This window comes from Orbicella faveolata, unplaced genomic scaffold (assembly GCF_042242905.1).
Source record: "Orbicella faveolata isolate gen_17 unplaced genomic scaffold, um_ofav_v1 contig_46, whole genome shotgun sequence".
Lineage (NCBI taxonomy): Eukaryota > Metazoa > Cnidaria > Anthozoa > Scleractinia > Merulinidae > Orbicella > Orbicella faveolata.
Genome location: NW_028301576.1, coordinates 6,658,752 through 6,672,903, shown reverse-complemented (window position 1 = coordinate 6,672,903; position 14,152 = coordinate 6,658,752). Strand labels below are relative to the sequence as shown.

The 14,152-nt window shown below is 39.1% G+C and overlaps 1 protein-coding gene across 2 annotated transcripts; it reads left to right on the top strand.

The window, feature by feature from the left end:
• Window positions 1-14: 14 nt before the first annotated feature.
• On the top strand, window positions 15-4,651 carry LOC110068540 (uncharacterized). Of its 2 annotated transcripts, none has more exons than XM_089277005.1 (2): window positions 15-147; window positions 1,624-4,651. In XM_089277005.1, exon 2 carries the CDS (start codon window positions 1,634-1,636, stop codon window positions 2,675-2,677), a length of 1,044 nt encoding a protein of 347 aa, XP_089133131.1. In that variant the 5' UTR covers window positions 15-147; window positions 1,624-1,633; the 3' UTR covers window positions 2,678-4,651. The 2 variants fall into 2 exon arrangements, with proteins under 2 accessions (XP_089133131.1, XP_020631581.2); XM_020775922.2 differs by having other exon boundaries at window positions 140-211.
• The last annotated feature ends 9,501 nt before the right edge of the window (window positions 4,652-14,152 follow it).

The window sequence follows — 14,152 nt, the reverse complement described above, 5'->3', positions numbered from 1 at the left end:
AAACATTTTTTTTCGTACACCAGGAGCCCAACAGCTTCGAACAAAAATGCGTCCATTACTAAAGTCGTTCCCAGGGCATTTTACCTTACATGGGAAGGGAGAGTGGGAAGATGTCTTTAATCGGAGTTGCCGCGGTTTGGTCACGTGGTAAGTAGCCTCCATGATCGCGCTGATCGATCCTGCTTTTGACTGGTTTGCCAATGTTAAGTTGGTTAGTATCGAGTTTTCTTTTCTTTTCCAGTCACTTGATATAAGTCTGATGGGTAGATGTTCATCTCTTTCAGTTTGTCTCCGCTAGCTAGAGCATGCACGTTCGATCATTTCCCTCGCGCGTGCTCGACCGGTTCCACTCCGTATAATTAAAAAGCTAATTTAGCTAAACTCCAGAATACCCGGCCACTTATTAGCATCTCATTGAATAAGAATAGCAACTATTGTCATATACCTCGTTCTTCAAAGCACACCGGCACATGTAAATTAAGTGGCCGGGTATTCTATTTTGTATGCGCATGACCTTCAATGACAAAAAAGCCTTCAACTTAAACTTCAGGTGGTATTTGATGGAGTGTTTGAGATATATTTTAAAGTACTCACCAGCAGAGACCCTTTTCACTTCTTTAGCTCTTGTAAGCTTCAGCTTGTAGTCTTTATTTATTTATTTATTTATTTATTGATTGATTGATTGATTGATTTATTTATTTATTTATTTATTTTAATATTTATATTTATGGTAACTTAATTTGCATCAAAAATATATCGATATCTACATACAAATCAGGTGCCAGGAGGGAAGAACTTGATACTCATATAAAGCTGACCCCCCTTAATTTAAGTCACATAGTAAGGTAGCTAAATATTAATAACAATAACAATAACAATAATAATAATAATAATAATAATGATAATAATAATAATAACTTTATTTCTGTGTCAATGTATGTAGCTATATAGTAAGCTAATTGGGGACACCTACCTACTCAAACTAATCTAGATACTAAAATATCAAAATACTAAATTACTTAAAAACTACAATGTGTAGGTCTAAAAGTACACACTATTCATAAGTTACAAAGTTTGCAGCAACTACTGTTGTTATCTATATGACATGAAAGGTCTACATTACCTGATTGTGCCTTGAGTGCTTGACAATTGACTTGATGTCTTGACTGTCCTTTAGGATAGTAAAGGCTGTAGCTAGAGAGGGGGCATGGGGTGAGGGTGTGGTGTATGTTTTCAGTTGCGCTAGCGCTGTAGGGTAAAAATTGTGAAAAAAATTCTCTGAGAAAATGTTTCCAAGAGAATGCATGAAATAGCATTCCAGAGCCTCTCAATTTCAAGCTTTTTAGGGGAAGCATGGTCTTAGACCTCCTTAGAGACTTCTCTCTTTGGCACTACAATCAGTTTCAGCTGTCTCCTTCATGAACTAGCCCTCTACTCCCTAAATTATTGAAAACCTTGGATTTTTACAGTCGGTATGAATGATGTATGTGGTACTGAAGATGATCTGTTGTCTTCTTTTGCTGTTTGTACGGATTAACAATAATTATTTTGGTCGACATCCAACCTAACATTCCTCTTCAAGACTGTGCAATTAATTTTTTATTTCATTTTTATTGCCATCAGAGTATCAGAAATGTCATCACTAGAGAAGCTTGAAAAGAGCAGCAGTTCTTGGTTATGCAGCACTGCCGCCAAGAAGGAGTTTTTTCTCAGCAACAGTGATTTACACTCATTAGTACATCGATATCGTCAAATGAACAAACCCTTGAAGGGCAGACCAGTCAAGCTCTGGAACTCTGAAGAACTGAGGCAAGCTGCTGAGGAGAAGTATGGGAAGGAAACCTTCCATGCGAAAGTCAACAAGAGAGCCCAGAGGAGGCAATTAAGAAACAAACCAGTTTTTAATGATGAAGAAAAAGTTAGGAAGGCTACAGCCCCAATTAAAAGACTTGGCAAGAGAAAAACGACAAAGACAACAACTCAGTTCAAGGCTAAGAACCTCACTGCAAAACAGGATACTCAAAATTCAAGTGTAGAACTTGAAGGACTTTGTGACTGTATAAAGAAATGTGATAAAGTGCAACTGGAGCAGATTATTGCTGTTATGGCACAGAGGAACACAGCCTACTTGAGACTCTTTGATGAAGTAAAACAAGTTGCATTACTGCCAAGATCAAAATTCCGGCTTATTGAATCACATATCGCCAAGCTCCTGTCCACATCAGATGATGAACAGGGTTCACAAAATCTAGTTTCCAAAGAGGATAATGTGGAAAGAAATGAGGAAGACGAACAAGAGGTGTTAAATATGGAACTGGAAGGTACTTGGACACTAAGTATTGTTGCTCCACTATGTAAGAGAGGAGGAGAAGGTTCATTAGAAGTTGTCCTGTTTGGTTCTGGGCTCAGTGTAAATGGTGATATTTCATTCCCTACCTCAAGTGTTTTTGGTGATGTAGTGGGATTCAAAACTGACAGTTATATCGAAGATTCATCAATGTGTTTTGAGACCAGAAGCAAACTGTGCGATAACTGGTATACTGGTGCACTGCAAGTATTTATTTCGAGAGATGGTGAAGGACTGCATCTATCAGGGTCCTTCTGGCCAGGTTTCAGTGAGCAAGATGCAACAAATACATTTCAGTTTACTGGAAGGAAAGCTGATATACAGACTTAAAAACAGTGATTGAAAATCAGCTTGGTAGCAATTGGATATAATATTGACCAAACTTACAAACACTTTGACATGGAAGCAATGCAACTAAAATCAGGGGTATAATTATTTCATTGTTGGCTGCAAGAATAAAGTTATGATCACCAAAAATGTTCTCGCACTTGTAGAAATTTGTGATTAATTTTTGACAACGGTCTGATAGCTTGTTGTAATTGGCCAAACAAAATATATATGAACTTTGAAAGGCAGAGTTTGAAACTATACAAGTGCATTCTGAAAGTTGAAATCTCTACTTCCCACTGTTCTTGCAATTTGATTTGATATAGACCTTAACCTGGAAAAGCCAAAACAGTAACAGTACTATTTTCAGAAAGGAGTTAGAAAGGGGTCAAAAATTGATCAGAAGCTTTGTCAATTGGCAGCAGTTGGGTGATCATCACTGTAATCTTGCTTAGAGAGTCCTACCTCAATTCAACCCAAGCAGGTAGACTTAGGTCATGCACACCATTTGCATGTAAAATCATGTATTTGTGCTTCTTTTTAAGGCCAAATTGGGGATTTTACATCAATATTTCACAGTTATTTCATAGATATTGTGAATAGTAAGTGGCAGGCTTTGCTATTCTTAACAGTTATCTTTGAGTATTTGAATCAGAGACAAGCAATGTGACTGACATTTAAACTTTCCTTGAAAATAAATCATGAGCTTTTATACGATATTTTACATGGAGCATTGATTAATTGGTTTGCTTAGTTTTTAAAATGTTTCACACTAACAAGATTGTAAAAAAAAAAAAAAATGAAAATCTCACTTTAGGTTTAAAAGTCAAACTTTGCTTGGTCCTTACCAGAGGATCCCAAGTCAATACTGACTGTGTGAAGTTTCAAACTGTACATATAAACACATGGTGACATGGACACTTATTGAACAGTATGTCTATTAGACATTAAAAGTGGTATTTTATTTTTATGTTATTTTTTTAATTTGTGAAACTAGTGATTCATATTGACATGTCACAAGCAATGCGTGGCATTTGTATATTCACTCTTATTAGGTTTATACCGCTCTTATTTTCAGTAATACTCGTTTTAAAATACTGTTTCACTGACCATGTGGCAATATGCTGAAGATACAATATTGCTCCATGTTGTTTTATTGTTACATCTTTGATGTTTCTTATCTTAGTTTGTGAAATTTGTACATCAAGAAAGATCATTTAAGGATACTGTGGCATAGTCCTTATTATGGGGACTGCAGGGAGGAGGGGTTTGGTAGGGCTGTTGCCCTACCTCTTTTTTGTTCAATTTATTGGGGTTGTAATTATAATAGAGTGCGAAGACATGGGTGGATCCAGAGGGAGGGTGCATGGGGTGTGTTCCCCCCCCCTTCCCCGGAGATGACATGTAGCTTTCCGACATAACTGGTATTCAGTTACACCATTCCTTAGTGGTGCACACCCTCCCAAGAAAAATCCTGGATCTGCCCCTGAAAGACATGATAAATGGTGGAACAGTGACTCCTTAGCTAGAATTGAAACCCCTACCACAGCCTGGGTTTCAAAATGGTCTCCACGGTCCCTGAATCCAGCCACTACCACATGGATAGTGAGCTATCATAATAAATGTTATTTTGACATTTTTTTTAGCGAGTATTTTAGTCCATATTAAGGTCCAGATGAGTTTGTAACAGTTTATACTTAAATATCCTCGTACAAAACGAAGTTTTGTCAGATCAATGTTAATATTAGTTCAAATTTAAACCTGTTAAAACACTTGTCAACCTTTTAACAAGTTGACTTCAAAACATTTTATACTGATCCAGCATTCAGCTGTTTATTTTTTTTTTGGCCGAGCCGTTAATGTTGTATGGAATATAAATCAGTTCTCTTTTCAATGCATTATATAGTATATATATATTACTCTACGTAGTATCCTTTGTTCAATAAACTCTAGAAAGGCGTTGCGTTCTTGACAAAATGTCTGTTTTTGCTATTGTACAGCAACCAACATTGCCACCGGCCCTCTTTATTGCACATACAGACATAGTTGAGGTAGATGGGAGTCCGGGGGGTGGCGAATTGTCTCCTTTTTCGTGCCCGGGGGCGGGGAATAGGCCGCCGAATTAGAAAAAAAAGTGTCAAATCCCCAGGGATATCTCGGGGGGGGGGGGGGGGGGATGGTAACAGGTGGAATTGACGATCATCCGGGACAGTGCCCAGGGCAAGTTTTCCCGCCAAAAGCCGGAATAGGCAGAACGCGCCAGGCATTTTTCATTCAGCTCATGTGCGAAAATGGTCAAACAGAAGTAGTGGACCAAATTATATCCTTGGATTCGACTCTCTGTGGTAAAAAAGGTCGAGGATCGTGAATGATTCAATGGCCACTCCTACAACAAGACAAATATGCCATATTTCGTTTGGCTATCCGGAAAGCGAACGAAGCAGAATCTAGATACGGTAAAGTTCAAAACGTTTACATGTAAAGCTTAGCTTTAAGTTTTTGGAAATAGGTAATGAGCTTTATTCAGTCAACCACAGGGAGTACACGATCTTGTTGAGTAGGAAGAGAGTTGTAAAGGAATGAAAAGAATATACAATTTACCTTTGTCTCCTGTTGTCATTTCTTACGCGACAACCGCAATCTACAAGTCCTGCGTGACACTGTAGCGCTAAACTCGTACCTAGGCCTTTTCGCGCTCAACAAAAATTTTTTTGGTTTACACTGAGAACATTGACAAGGGAGGCAACTCTTTGCCCAAACATTTTGAACGCTATCTGAATATTCGCTCGAATCTCTAAATTCCTTTGCTTCCCCGATACCAAACAAACACAAAACGAAGTCGAACGATTTTTCCACAACTTGGCAGAATTTGTTTTCGAATATTTTCACGACAGTCGGAGAATTTTAGCGTCTTTTACCAAGCTTTTTCTCAAATGGCTTTTCGCAACATGATCGTACCGTTGAACCGGTACCAATCCTCCGTAGGAAAAAAAGATGGCGACTGGTACATTTACCCATAGTTCTTAGCGCAAGAAAACCTTAACAACGCTCATAAAAACGTGCAGAAAAGTTATAAAATCTTCAAACCTAGGCTACACAATGTCCTCAGCACAGGAACAAAAATTGTAAAAATTTGGCTATCTTCGTGCCATATAGGCTGTGTTAGGCTCGCAAGGTATTGTGGTAAAATGTACAGCCGACATCTTTTTTCCTACTGTGGATTGCGTCATCCAGCGCGCGCTCGGGCTCCCTTCTCTCACCCACACATGCATTTTTGACACAACAAACCTTTACAAACCCCTACCGCCGGCTCGCAGTTTTTCTTGCGCGTCCGAAGTCGCCCGATCTCCGCTCGGAAATGAAGTGTCCCGGGTAAATACCTGAAGCGCTTTACCGAGATTCCGCGTTTAAAATTGAGGGCTGGTAGGGCTTGCCACAACTTGCCCGGCAACTTTTTGGCAACTTTTCGTATTTCGAGCAACTTTTTTTGTTTCGAGCAATTTTTTGCATTCTGAACAATTTCTAGTTTTCTAGATATCGGAGCAGCTTTTAGTGCTTTAATTGACCATGCTTCCATATTTTGCAATGTTTCAGTAAACAATTTCTGAATTTCCTGTGAAAAAGGAGCAGTTCCTCCTCCCCCCACCCCCCCCCCCCCCCGCCGGGGCAGATCATGGGCGAAAGATGCATGCAGCCGGGCTGCTAGGTTAGCGGTTTTTTAAAGAAAATACAGAACGGCGGACGAAGATTGACACTCCACTGATTCGAGTGTTTCAGGTGACGAAGGTCATTCAGATCCTCCGACAATTTCATTGGCTCATAATAGAATGTTTAGAAGATTATTATTGTTATATTGATATTGATGAGTAGTATTTACTCATGCGTATTGTGAACAAATTTATTTAGATACGTTGGTTACAACGCAAAATTGCACAAAAACGCTGACAAATGTTACTTTTGTTGTACAGATTGCATATTTTTGATATCAGACCAAATAAAAGAAGAGAGAAACAAAAAAAAGTTTTTGATTTTTTAGCAACCTTTGAGCAACTTTCGTTACAAAAAGCAACTTTCGACTTTTTTTGGAGCAACTTTTGAGCGACTTTTTGAGAAATTTCGGGCAACTTTTTGGGAAATCTCGAGTAACTTGTGGCAAGCCCTAAGAGTTGGGGAAGGATTTTGTAAAGATTTGTTGTGTCAAAAAACACGTGAGGGAGATGGAGGGGAGCTCGAGCGCGCGCTGGATGACGTCAGTGGTACCGGTTCAACGGTACAATTATGTTGCGAAAAGCGATTTGAGAAAAAACTTTGCAAAAGACGCTAAAATTCTCCGACTGTTGCGAAAGTATTTGAAAACAAATTCGGCCAAGATGTAGAAAAATCTTTCGACTTCGTTTTGTGTTTGTTTGGTTTCGTGGAAGCAAAGAAATTTAGAGATTCGAGCGAATACTCGGATTGCGTTCAAAACGTTTGGGCAAAGAGTTGCCTCCCTTGTCAATGTTATATGTAAACAGAGGCATATCACCTAGAAGCGTTTAACTTCCCTTATCTGTTTTAAACTATGCTGCCGATTATTCCAGACCAATGAAAATCACTCTTCTAATTTTTGCCCATATAAGGAAATTCTGCATAGCACGCTCTTCGTGAACTCCTCGCGTGAATCTCTTGCAAAACAAACCTGTTCAAAATGGCGTCTAAAGGGAAGAAGACATGACGTTAATTACAGGAATGGCTCCGAGCCTTTTGATAATAAACCGCTGACCAAAACTATATATGCTGACATACTTGCTTACATCATATACTTTCACCACCTTTCATGTTCGTCCATACACCTTCATTCACTGATATACACGTTCGTAGACCTTCATTCACCTTCGTACACTTTCATCGACCTTCATACACTCTAATTCACCTTCATACACCTAATATGCACCTCAATTCACCTTCATCCACCTTCATACACCTTAATTCACCTTCATACACCTTCGTACACCTTCGTACACTTTCATCCAGTTTCATCCACCTTCATACACCCTCATACACCTTCATACACCTTCATTAACCTTCATCACCTTCATACACCTTCATAGAACCTCGTACATCTTGATACACCTTCATTCACCGTCATCCACCTTCTTTCACCTTCATTCACCTTCATTCACCTTCATTCACCTTCATACACCTTCATTCACCTTCATTCACCATCATAGACCTTCATAGACCTTCATAGACCTTCGTACGCCTTCATACACCTTCATTCACCTTCATACACCTTTATCCACCTTCATTCACCTTCATTGACCGTCATTTACCTTCATTCACCTTCGTAGACCTTCATCCACCTTCATTCACCTTCATTCACCTTCATAGACCTTCATCCACCTTGATAGACCTTCATTCACCTTCATTCACCTTCATTCACCTTCATCCACCTTTATTCACCTTTATGCACCTTCATAAACCTTCATTCACCTTCATACACCTTCATTCACTTTCATACACCTTCATACATCTTCGTCCACCTTCATACACCTTTATTCACCTTTATTCACCTTCACACATCTCTATTCACCTTCATCACCTTAATTCACCTTCATACACCTCAATTCACCTTCATACACCTTCATTCACCTTCATACCTTCATATACCTTCATTCACCACCATTCACCTTCATACGCCTTCATGCACCATCATACACCTTCATACACCTTGATTCACCTCCATTCACCTTCACATACCTTCTCATATACCTTCATACACCTTTTATTACCTTCATCCACCTTCATTCACCTTCATATACCTTCATTCACCTTCATCCACCCTCATACACCTTTATTCACCTTCATACAACTCCATCCACCTTCATAAACCTTCATTCACCTTCATGCACCTCTATTCACCTTCATACACCACCATTCACCTTCATACACCTCTATCCACCTTCATAAACCTTCATTCACCTTCATGCACCTCTATTCACCTTCATTTACCACCATTCAACTTCATACACCTTCATACACCATTATGCACCTTCATTCGCCTTTATTCACCTCCATTCACTTTCATTCTACAGCTCCATCCACCTTCATATACCTTCATACACCTTGATTCACCTTCATCCGCCTTCATCCATCTTTATACAACTTCATTCCTTCTCATATACCTTCATACACCTTTTATTACCTTCATCCACCTTCATACACATTCGCTCACCTTTATTCACCTTCATTCACCTTCATTCACCTTCATTCACCTTCATTCACCTTCATTCACCTTCATTCACCTTCATTCACCTTCATTCACCTTCATTCACCTTCATTCACCTTCATTCACCTTCATTCACCTTCATTCACCTTCATTCACCTTCATTCACCTTCATTCACCTTCATTCACCTTCATACACCTCTATTCACCTTCACACACCTCTATTCACCTTCATACACCTTTATTCACCTTCATACACCTTCATCCCCCTTCACAGACCTTCATTCACCTTCAGCCACCTTTATTCACCTTATTCACCTTCCTAAACCTTCATTCACCTTCATTTACCTTCATTCACCTTCATTCACCTTCATTCACCTTCATTCACCTTCATACACCTTCATACACCTTTATACACCTTCATCCACCTTCATACAACTTTATTCAACTTTATTTACCTTCATACACCTCTATCCACCTTCATCACCTTCGTTCACCTTCATAAACCCTCATTCACCTTCATACACCTTCATTCACCTTCATACCTTCATATACCTTCATTCACCACCATTCACCTTCATACGCCTTCAGGCACCATCATACACCTTCATTCGCGTTCATTCACCTCCATTCACCTTCACATACCTTCATACACCTCGATTCACCTTCATCCACCTTCATCCACCTTCATACCTTCTCATATACCTTCATACACCTTTTATTACCTTCATCCACCTTCATTCACCCTCATACACCTTCATATACCTTCATTCGCCTTCATCCACCTTCATGCACCTTTATTCACCTTCATACAACTCCATCCACATTCATGCACCTTCATTCACCTTCATACACCGCTATCCACCTTCATAAACCTTCATTCACCTTCATGCACCTCTATTCACCTTCATTCACCACCATTCACCTTCATAAACCTTCATACACCATTATGCACCTTCATTCGCCTTTATTCACCTCCATTCACTTTCATTCTACACCTCCATTCACCTTCATATACCTTCATACACCTTGATTCACCTTCATCCACCTTCATCCATCTTCATACAACTTCATTCCTTCTCATACACCTTCATACACCTTTTATTACCTTCATCCACCTTCATTCACCTTCATACACCTTCATATACCTTCATTCGCCTTCATCCACCTTCATCCACCTCTATTCACCTTCATACAACTCCATCCACCTTCACCACCTCTATCCACCTTCATAAACCTTCATTCACCTTCATGCACGTCTATTCACCTTCATTCACCACCATTCACCTTCATACACCTTCATACACCATTATGCACCTTCATTCGCCTTTATTCACCTACATTCACTTTCATTCTACACCTCCATTCACCTTCATGTACCTTCATACACCTTTATTCACCTTCATCCACCTTCATCCATCTTCACACAACTTCATTCCTTCTCATACACCTTCATACACCTTTTATTACCTTCATACACATTCGTTCAACTTTATTCACCTTCATACACCTTCATTCATCTTCATACACCTTCATTCACCTTCATACACCTCTATTCACCTTCATACACCTTCATGCACCTTCATACACCTTCATCCACCTTCATCCTCCTTCATTCACCTTCATCCACCTTCATTCACCTTCATACACCTTCATTCATCTTCATACACCTTCATTCACCTTCATACACCTCTATTCACCTTCATACATCTTTATTCATCTTCATACACCTTCATTCGAACACCTTCATACACCTCCATTCACCTTAATGCACCTTCATTCATCTTCATACACTTTCATTCACCTTCATACACCTCTATTCACCTTCTTACACCTTCATTCACCTTCATACACCTTCATCCACCTTCATACACCTTCATTCACCTTCATACACCTTTATTCACCTTCATACACTTTTATTCACCTTCATACACCTCCATTCACCTTCATACACCTTCTAAACGTAATTTCTTCTGTTTTCACCGCTGCAAAAGCGTAAATACGTCTTTATTAGGTTATCCTTGTGTTTTCTGTTTTCTTACTGTCGGCCCTAGCCTAAGTCCTGAGAAGAAAAGGTAAGAAATTCACTGAAATTCTCATGCTTGTTTGGATAATTAATTAACGCAAGATGTAGCTTAGATCGGTTGTTTTTATAATCGGTTATCAGAGCAGCTCGTTTGTGCCTTTTCAGTTGATAAACTAATCACAGAGCACTTACCTCACATTCGTATTTTATTTCATTTTATTTTTATTTTATTATTTTTTTCACGTGATCAGTTTCAACGAACCCAGATCAGTGCTGAACTATAGCGGTGACTATTGACGACTATTCGCCACTATCCGTGACTGTTCACCACTATTCGCTATTCGAGTTTTTTTTAGACACCCTGCTTAAGGTCAGGAAATGGTCAGGAAAAAGACATTTTCCCTATGAAAAAGGATTTGTTAAAAACTTGTCAGTCGAAATGAATGGATGGAAAGGAGGACTGCCCCTGAGGGCAGGCTAGAAACCGTTACTATGTCTATTGTTTATTTGGTTAGAGAAGTTTTATTTTTATCAAGGGAAAGTCAGAGAAAAGCATTGTTCTGGACCTCTAGTTTTGACTCTCACTCAAATCCTTGCATTGTGGGTAACAAATCATGTTTGGAATTCAAGACAGAATTGATGTTAAATACATTTATCAGAATTATTTTTGATATGTTTATGTTTTTTGCTTTTACACAATTTTACAGTCCCAGTGTTGTCACCGAATAGTCCGAGCACGCCTTCCGTGCCTATCATGGTAAACACCTGACACGTTTAGTTTTCAGGGCTTGGCTCTGTAAAATGCCAACACAACTGAGAATAAGACACGTTGTGCATTTAAAACGTGGCGATGAATTTCAAGCTCCCGAAGACACATGTTCAGTCTTTCCTTGGGGTTTTAAGTGATATCACAAAGGACTTCAAGAGTCAACTTCTTGAAAACTATTCAACGAATTTCATTTGAAATACCTGTACTTTTTTAGAAGAAAATAACTGGCGACTGAGTGCGTGCTTTATTCGATATTTTTTTATTGATATCATTGTATGCTCTATTGTTTGACGCACAGAAATCTCAATAAAATATTCTGATGCAGCAAACACTTTTCTAGTGGGTGGAATGAATTTTAATCGTGTATGTAAGGAAGTCTCAAAGGACATTCCGTTCATTTTAGTGTCAGAAAGCGTCTTGTGTTGTGAAGGTGAACCAGTATCTTCGTCGATGTGCTCCCCTTCGCAGATAAGTATACGCTTTCGTTTTTTCATTTCATGATCTTGTTCGCTTTTCGCCTCGTTTCGCTACGCTTGCCTTTTTCCGCGGTTTAGTGGTTTAGTATAACCAGTTCGTTGAGCAATTTTTTACGTCCGCACAGTGAAGAAATTGTTGAATACTGGGAGGGTGTGAAACTTTCGGAATAAAGAATTACCAAGTTCGTTTAGACAAGCACATCGGAATAGCAGGTTTGAAAGTTTCTTACTGAATACCACATTTCAGAAATACTAGCTCCCTTGTTCGTCGTATTTGTAACAGTTTAATGTTGTCCTTGGCGGGTCTGAACTGCAGGTCACATTCCACAGGTCAGAGTACAGAGTCACTGCACTACAGATAAATAAACAGCACCAAGATTCAGTCTCCTAGCCCTAATTAGCCCTAGCACTCTGCGAAAATGTTGTTTTAGATCGAGGGGAAACTTTTGGCATAGTTATTCATCAGTAGAGTAAGGATTTCTACTCTTGGCCTGTGGAATGTGACCTGTGTTTTAGACCCGGCTTGTTATCCATTGCTCCGATGCTCTGAGTTGCTAAGGGTATGAAGATCTGACTGACTTAATATCAACAGTTTTAAAGTTACGTCAATAATATTCCCTGAGAATTTAAATTCTTTTCTCATGCAGGAACAGTTTGTTTCCATACAATCGCTGAACTTACTGCTCGTGAATGTTTTAATTGGAGTTTAATTTAGTCGGTTTTACTTTGAGAGCGACTTTGTTGAGATGTTATACAGCCATCCTTGTCCTTCGCCTCACGATTGATTTCTGATACATTTTCGGGTAAGTAATATCAAAATATTTGGTTAGAATTTCAGAAATGAAGGCAGATTTGAGTTATAATTGCATTGTGGCTTTTGTTCATTTATCCTCATGTTTTCATAATTGTTCACATTTTTGTGAAATCAGAAATTACTTGACGAATGGAACCAATTTTGAGCAAACTTGCGTTGAATTCTGGCGAGAAAATAATCCTAAGAGAACATTAAGAAATTTGTTAATGCAGGCGATATTGTCCGATGTTATATGGCCGGTTTCTAACAACCAAACTGATTGACCGACTGATAAGACCTCAAACTCAAAGGTGATATATTTTTGACAGTTTCCTCTCTCCTTCTGGCATTAGACGAACAGAGGGGAACCCAAAGGAAATGTAACCATTATGAGCTAGACTACGAGTAGTCCCTCTTTGGCTTAGTCCGTCGTGCGTGACGCGAAAGAAAACCGCGAGAAAAAAAAATGGCCGCGCGAAATCCTGGAGGCGAGGAGCCCCGAGGATTTCGCGCAGCCATTTTTTTCTCGCGAATTTCTTTCGCGTCACGCACGACGGACTAACCGAAAGAGGGACTACTCGTAGTCTATTATGAGCAGCCGTGTTCAGCTTTGAAGCTCCGTTCTCTCCTTATCAGTCTCTCCATGTTGCGATCAACTCCACTTTCCGGTAAATTCTAGGTTTTACTTTATCTTTATTTTACAAGTATGATCTGACCTTGTTGCAAGGTCTGATTTAAAAATTCTGACTAAGATAGCTATCACGATAAATTGATTGCTATGGTTCAGTTTGACCCTTGCTACAATTTTATGATTTTTTTGTTCTAGTGTATGGTAATTTAAATTAAAATGCAACAGAAACCTTTTTGGATTGCAGGTTGTAGTTCTTGGGCTCTAACGCAACCTGGTAGTTGACTACAGGAAATGACTGATTTCAGATAAGTACATCGTAGTTTTGTCATTTGTTCGTCGTTTACCTGGTAAACGATTTAATTCAGAGCAAGATTGATCGAAATACAATATACCACCAGAATCCCAGACCTAGCACGTTTGTACTCAGTAAATTTTCTAAGCGAAAAGAAAGCCAGTCACCACTATAAAATGCATTTCTCTAGTCTCTTGATTTCAGGCTAGCGAATACAATGTAATATGCCTGAAAATAGCAACATTGTACAACTACAAGACTGTTCTATTGAATAAAAGGAGATTTA